The sequence below is a fragment of the Hemitrygon akajei genome, chromosome 17 (genome assembly GCF_048418815.1).
Source record: "Hemitrygon akajei chromosome 17, sHemAka1.3, whole genome shotgun sequence".
NCBI classification, from domain to species: domain Eukaryota; kingdom Metazoa; phylum Chordata; class Chondrichthyes; order Myliobatiformes; family Dasyatidae; genus Hemitrygon; species Hemitrygon akajei.
Window position 1 is genome coordinate 2,665,143 of NC_133140.1, and position 7,813 is coordinate 2,672,955.

At 42.4% G+C, this 7,813-nt stretch overlaps 1 protein-coding gene across 1 annotated transcript; it reads left to right on the forward strand.

Annotated features, from left to right (window-relative positions):
• The first annotated feature begins 1,361 nt into the window (after positions 1-1,361).
• LOC140740945 (immunoglobulin lambda-1 light chain-like) lies at positions 1,362-7,153 on the forward strand. The gene is made up of 5 exons (XM_073070585.1): positions 1,362-1,398; positions 1,811-2,131; positions 2,547-2,849; positions 6,016-6,101; positions 7,061-7,153. Exons 1-5 carry the CDS (start codon positions 1,362-1,364, stop codon positions 7,151-7,153), a joined length of 840 nt encoding a protein of 279 aa, XP_072926686.1.
• The last annotated feature ends 660 nt before the right edge of the window (positions 7,154-7,813 follow it).

The following is a 7,813-nucleotide window of genomic DNA, read 5'->3' on the forward strand; positions in this document are numbered from 1 at the left end:
GGTCATTACCCTCTTCGTAGTTTACAATGCCGCCTATTTTAATATGATTTGAAACATTATCGCCATACCTCATGCATTCACATGCAAATCATTTATATAAATAATGAACAGCAAAAGCTGCTGCACCGGCCCTTGTGGTACGCCTCTAGTCGTAAGCCTCCGGTCCTAGACAACCTTCAACCGTGACGGTTCTGCTTCCAACCATCGAGCCAATCACGAATATAATTAGCTATGTCTCCATGCGATAGAAATTTATCTGTATCCCATGCGAACTGAAACAAATATTATTTCATCAAAAGAAATTTATCAACCATTCAAGCACTGAAAGTTGTGGCCCACTCACCAAAATGCCAATTGACTACGGAGGCAGATCTCCATGGAATAGGATTTGGTGAGACTTGGTCTCTGACGTTTAAGTTCTTTAATCCATACAGGACAGAATTGCCTTCCACTTACGTCCATATCTAACAAAATCCACCAAAATTTTGGACGTGTGTGTGTCTGTGTGTACCTTCTCTCTCAAAATAAACACTGCCTCCGGTTAAAACAAAACCTGCAATATGTGTGTTCCCAAGTATTCATTGAATCACCCCAAAGCGTCCGAAACTACAGCCATCCAGACAACAAATCAAGTTCTGTGTTCCACCCTGCCTCATCAAAGCCCGTCAGATTATTTCACTGAATGTTATCCAGTAATTTGATAAGGCGTGCGGAATACAGGAAGATTTTCAGCGTTGAGAAAAGCAGAAATGCAGAAAAAAGGGAAGTAGAATTAATCAAAGCCTCTGAATTTCGTTAAACGATTAATGGTTTTGGGGAAATTACACAAAATAAACGAAACACTGGTCGTAAACTAATTTCTACCTGTTCCCTGTTAAACTCAAATCAGTCTCCAGACAAAATTTTGGTGAATTGCGCATGACACACTTATTTAAGGAAGATGGTGACGATTCTGCTGTTTCTCTGCGATACCATGGCTTCATACATCTCAACCGCATCATCAGAAATGGTTTCGCGTCGTCGGAAGAAACTTCACATGAGATAACGCAATCCTCCGACAAAGAGGCCCTGAACCTTAGCACAAATCTAGCACACTGTGAAATCAACAACATCCTCTGCCTCAGGCAATTTTGCCATCCTGTCGGAGAAATCAGGAGAATTGTGTACAAAGCGCATGAAAGTTGCCAAAAGCTATTAGAGTTTTGGTGTCTTTGCCATAGTTCGTTTTGTTGTCGGATGCAAGAGTGGCAAGGGTGGAAGTTTCGCGAGGAAACAGACAGTGAGTCGGAGAAGTTGATGTTAAAAGAGTGTCTGGTGGGGGGGGGGCGAAGTGGTGTGACAACGTGAGTGGACACGTAGGAATGAGTGAGGAGACGGTGGGTGAGGTTGCAGGCAGCGGTGAGTTAGTTCAGCCAGTGAAATTGCACTAAAATCTAAAAACATAATCGGTTTCGAAGACAATGGCGCTGCTTCCAGCATAAGCGCAAATGAAAGTAAATCTCACCACATATTGATCAGGAGTTGCACTACTTTCGCAGAAAGACTGACGCAGCACATCCTGTGGCAGCTCAACGAGAGAAACAGTTCGCGACTGCGCCCTGCCTGTGATCACTTGTACCAGAATGTTAGCCAGCGTGGGACCTCACTGTCTGTTTCTTTGGATGATACATTTTACAGGTAAATGGCTTCCCCATTCTTCAGAATGAAAGTTGTTGGATATCTCTTTATGTTTGTCCTTGTTTGACTTTACAATTGTATACACTGCTTATAATGTCTCTTACTGATTCGGATTTGTCTTTCTTTACTTTAGGGTCAGTTGAATCTTCTGTCGACGTAACACAAGTCCCTAAAATCGCCAACATCGTCAAGGGTGAAAACGTTTCCTTTGACTGTTCCCTTTCCTCCTCTCCGGAGGGTCCCCGCGTTGACATATATTGGTGGAAAGAGGGTGAAAATAAATATATCAACCCAGACCATGACGCCAGAGAATTGGCCGGCTTCAGTACTAAATTCAGCGGCTTCCTGCAGATAGTCAACGTGCGTCCGCAAGATGCGGGAGTCTATTATTGTGCCATCGCCCATCAGGGCAGAATGGTTGGCAACGGAACCGGGTCGACTTTAGTTGTTTTGGGTAGGTACATCAGAGGCGATTCAGTTGATGCGAACTTGCAACTGTGATATTGTTTTTTGTACAATACCTCTTAAATAGAATAACAGTATTGATCGTAGCGGCACGCGTTGACTACATAAAACAAGAGTATTCAACGACATTAATTAAAATCTGGCTAATGTATTTGTACATAATCATTCATTTCAACGTTAAATTCCGGAGCCCTTTAAGTTGCGGAAAATTAAAGTACAGCCGCCACTGATCGACAATTTTCTCCGTCAGTTATCGAGCACTATTTTCCTCCATTACAACTTAAATTCCTGCCGTTGTAATCTTAAATGTTTGCCTTTTATGTTAATAGCATCGAACGCTGATATTGCTGAGAATACACAGCTAACCGTAAACAACCATTCATTCGTATATTCCACCATTTTAGTTCCTCCAGCTCCATTGAAAATTTACTCCGGAGATCCAGAGAAAACGGAAAGCTTGGCTCTTCAGTGCACTACATCTCCCTTTTACCCAAAGAATATCAGTTTCACCTGGTATAAAGATGGCACCAGAATTACAACCGGTCCGACTGATCCCAAGCGCACTTCGGATGGGCTCTATGAAGCTTCCAGCAATTTGTCAGTGACACAGGTTGTGCCAACCGGGACAGTCTACACTTGTCTGGTATCTCACGTCTCCCTCCGGGTTTCTGCTCGAGCCACTTACATCGTCATCAACGACAGCACAGGTGAGACGATGGATCTCAACTATCATAAAAAGTCGGGTAACTGTAAACCAATTTTAAACCATCTCCACATTTAATCGTTTTCGCTGGGCTTCCCTGTGACCGCTAATAGGTTCTTATTAAATACATACAAAATAAGCTTTTTACAATTTATATGGAAGCTGCCTTCTCCAGCATAAAATGCAATGCGTTTTGTGTCTTGAGAAAATTATTCTTAAGATTTCTCCGATTTGTATAATATATTAAACCTGAGACACACTGGTGTTGCCGACCGGTGATGAGGTGGCATCAGCTCCGGACCTCGATCCCAGGTTAGAATCCAGTCGGAACCCTGTGCTTTCCATCCGTGTTAGGTTGAGAACTGACAGATGCTAAAGGCGCCACAAGACGCGAAAAGGAACAAAATCTGGTTTTGTTTAATGTCCGGAGGGAATGGACGGTCTTTAATTGCCAACATGTGGGAATCTATTATTGTACCATCGTCCATCAGGGCAGAATGGTTGGCAACGGAACCGGGTCGACTTTAGTTGTGTTGGTTAGGTACATTAGAGGCGATTCAATTGATGCGAACTTGTGACTGCGACATCGTCTTTTGTACAATGTCTGTTAACAGTATTAATCGTCGCGGCACGCGTTGACTATATAAAGTAAGAGTATTCGACGACATTAATTAAAATTTGGCTAATAAATTCGTACATAATCATTCATTTCAACGTTAAATTCTGGAGCCCTTTAAGTACTGACGCCTCTGATCCCATATGATCGACGATTTTCTCCGTTACTTATCCAGCACTATTTTCCTCCATTGCAACTTAAATTCCTGCCGTTGTAATCTTAAACTTCTGGCTTTTATGTTAATAAAATCGAACGTTGATTGTAGCTAACCGTAAACAACCATTCATTCGTATATCCACCATCTCTCAGTTCCTCCAGCTCCATTGAAAATTTACTCCAGAGATCCAGAGAAAACGGAAAGCTTGGCTCTTCAGTGCACTACATCTCCCTTTTACCCAATGAATATCAGTTTCACCTGGTATAAAGATGGCACCAGAATTACAACCGGTCCGACTGTTCCCGAGCTCACTTCGGATGGGCTCTATGAAACTTCCAGCAGATTGTCAGTGACACAGGTTGTGCCAACCGGGACAGTCTACACTTGTCTGGTATCTCACGTCACCCTCCGGGTTTCTGATCCAGCCATTTACATCGTCATCAACATCGACAATGGTAAATCCGCAAATCTCAGTTATCAGAGAAACAGGGGTATAGGTGCGGGTTTTCAGGATATCGCTATGTAGGAAATGTCTTCCTGTTACTCCAAAAGGTTTGACAAAATTGCATAAAATTGGCCTTTGAGCGTTACTTTGGAAGTTATTGTCTCTAGGACGGCCGAAGCACCGGGCTTTATGCAACTCATTCTCAGAAATTCCCACTTGGCATTTTCACTAGAATTTTGAATCCAGCATCATTTGTTTTCAAATCTTTTTGGCTCAGTTGTCCGTTAAAAACAATCTACATGTTTAATTACTCGTCCACCATCTGCACCATTGAAAATGGAGCTCCTTTAAACCCTCGCCCAGCGAGATGGCAATAGAAATATATCTGATAATGTTGGGGTGGGAAAGGATATATAGCGTATTCACACTGCGCCTGTACATCTATAAGCTCAGAATAATAAGAGGAGTCCTCAATGAGAGATACATAATATAAACGGTGTACTATTGGGCAAGGGTAGACATGAAGCATCCATCGAGTTCTGAAACGTGGCAACTGTCTATCAGCAGAAATTCCTGCATCAGGATTCTGATTAATTTTCAGAATTTTCTGCCTGTCCGACGGATTAGTGGCAGAGGATATTCGCGCCATGTTTATTTTTTTATCAGAAACTGTCGGAAACTGTTCTGAATATAAAAACGGTATGGATCGGTGCTGCAACCGACTGGTTTAATCCTGCTGCCCTATCGGACTTCTGCACTCCGTGCTTTTTGGCATTTGCAAGATCTCGATACCCTAATTAAACCGGCCATCATTTCAGTTTAGTTCAAATACTGCTTGATGTCCACGTCAAAGACACGGCTGTCAGAGCAGGTTTTCCGGGTTCCCGGTGATATCGTTTTTACCTACAATCTTCCCTACATTCATACGGATTCATTCTACCCGTCGCGTATCCGCACATTTTCCCAGACTGTTTCATTTCTCTTTCTATGCTGCATGGCAGCATTACCTCTCTTTTTGGTCTGTCAACCTCGACCTTTATCACTCGTGAGAAATTCTATCTCATTTATAAACCAGATAAACATCGCTCTCAGTTGGAGTTTCTGCGCACTTGAAGCTTATGTGTATCTTTTCATCTGTAGAGAACCTTCATTAACCTCAACAACTCGAACAAAGAAACAATTGGAATATTCAGCGGGTTGTAAGCACAGTAGTGATTTGATACTCTTGGCTTCACGGAACAATGACAAATTTCCTGCGTGATACTTGTCGGAAACATTTGGAATTCCGTTTATGCATTGGTCGTCTTTCTGGACCAGTTCCTTTGTTCTGGAAAACAATTCAATCATTTTAAACGCCTGCCACGAACGATTACAATTCTTTTTATCTTTCCACGAAATTAAAATTCTACAAATTCATATGAGATAGTATGCTGCTTGTCATTAGCGAACCAATAGGGCGCATTTTACCTTTATTTCCAAATTATTCAGCTGGGCACCTCGGCAGATGTTAACCCAGGTATAAATTTTGCTGTTTCCTGTTTCCTTTAAATCTGCTCAATTTAATTCATCTGCTCTAATCATGATTCAAACATGCAAATAACTTCGGGCTATGAATAAGATGCTGATTAGAATTAAACGTAGAAAAAAATTAACATAATGGACTCATAACACCGTCCTTTCAAGCCACTTGACTGTGCTGTCTAACTAAGAAAATTTAATTTATCTGCATTAGTCTCACAGCTCTCTACGCCTTATTCACCTTAGCTACCTAAGTGTCTGTCACAATACGTTTAGACTTTGCAACTGTATCTGCAAACGTTGCAATTCTATCATTGTAAAACTTCGTTCGGAATTAAGGTTAATTCCCTACGTTTTTAGAAAGGAACGTTTTAATGCGATTACGATTGGTAATAGCTTGGGCATTCACTTCCTTATTATATCCTTTGTTCTAGATCGAGACAAAACCTTGCTGATTTCACGATGTGTTTGGTTCGGAATGGGATTTCTGATTTTTGGAATATTGTTTTTTAAAGTAAAGGTAATAGTTCCGTTTTATTATTGCTTAGATCAATTTTGAAGATAATTAAATTAAAATGATACGCTATAATTTGTGAGAATCAAAACACATAAAAGCCTCCAATTGTGAGTGTACCAGGCTTTGATGATTATTTCTGTTTACTCTTGGTCCGATCCTTCGAATTTCAAGACCTTCGAATTTTCCCTATTTGGATATTGACTCTGGAGTTAAATAGCGCGGAATAAAAGAGTTTTGTATGCAAAAGAGCAATGATATAATAATACTGTAGTGAGACTCGATTAGCATGGCCAGAACTCCACTCCATCGTTCCAGACTATTCGGCCTGTTTAATGGAGGTATATTTGAATAACTCTGATCGATATTTCATCAAAACATGAAAGATATCGAAGAGGGTGGGCATTCCGACCATTGAATTCATGCGGCCTGTGTGGAAAAGCGATCTAGATCGTCCCATTACTTTTCCCTTTGCCCTTTGCCCTTTCCTCAAAATATTCTGTTTCCATTACTCTTCTCGGTTAATTTACTAAATCTTTTCGTTTCTTTTGCCAATCAACTTCATTGTAATTCTCCGATTCTGACTCATTAGAGCAGTTTACCTTTACATAATCATTGTCTTTAGCTCACTCGTGATTTCCAATCACTTGGTCAAATCACGCCGCGTCCGTCCCCGGTCGAAGAAAAACAATTAATCCAGACAATCAACAAATCTGATTTCCAACATTTCGGTGAAATTCTCTCACGTTCTCCCCAAAAGGCCCACCCTTTCCTTAACGTGTACTGGGGATAGTCGAGCAGATTATTCGCGATATGGCACTAGATCACCCATTTGAATGCTGTCCCTATCCACATTTTTTTTATTATGAAAACGTGTGTCTTTATTGTTCCTTTACTGTTCCCGGCGCGAATCCTTTTGAATGTGCAACCAAGACTTTGTTTTTTTTTTGGTGTTCAATGTGCAGCTGTTCCGTTGGAATGACTCGGCCATGGACGGTACCAAACCCGGCTGTGAAAGGAGAAGGAGTGGGCATAGGGCTAGCGACACCATCCCATAAAACCCCCAACGCTAACACAAGCTCCGGAGTCCTCATTCCTGCGAGAAAGACTTTCGAAGATGTGGCACATTTGGGAATAGCTTCGGAGACTATCCCACAAAATAGGACTCAATCCAACTAAAACCGAACAATATCATTCAATTAAAAACACAAACTGCTGGCAGAACTCAGCAGGTCAGACAGCATCTATGGGAGGAGGTAGTGACGACGTTTCGGGCCGAAACCCTTCATCAGGAGTGAAGTAACATGGGATGGTCGAGGGGGGATAAGAACTGGGGGGAGGGATAAAGTAGAGAGCTAGGAAGTGATAGGCTGGAGGGAAATGGGCTAGAGGGAGATAAGGTATTGCTCCATCGACCTGCGTGTAGCCTCATCTTGACGGTAGAGGAGGCCATGGACAGACATGTCGGAGTGGGAGTGGTCTGTGTAATTAAGAGTGTGGCCACAGAGAGATCCCGCCACTGCTGGAGGACCGAGCGCCGGTGTTCGGCGAAACGGTCTCCCAGTGTGCGGCGGGTCTCCCCAATGTATAAATGGCCACATCGGGAACACCGGATACAGTATATCACCCCAGTTGACTCACAGGTGAAGTGGTGCCTCACCTGAAAGGACTGTCTGGGGCCTGGGATGGGAAACCCGACGCAGACTGGGAGACCGTTT

Bases quoted from the DNA above. Each gene is read 5' to 3' on its own strand.
- LOC140740945 (XM_073070585.1), top strand. From the start codon at position 1,362: ATGAGTGAGGAGACGGTGGGTGAGGTTGCAGGCAGCG. The intron at 1,399-1,810 runs GTGAGTTAGTTC...TCTTTACTTTAG, and splicing joins GGGTGAGGTTGCAGGCAGCG to GGTCAGTTGAATCTTCTGTC. The intron at 2,850-6,015 runs GTGAGACGATGG...CCTTTGTTCTAG, and splicing joins CGTCATCAACGACAGCACAG to ATCGAGACAAAACCTTGCTG.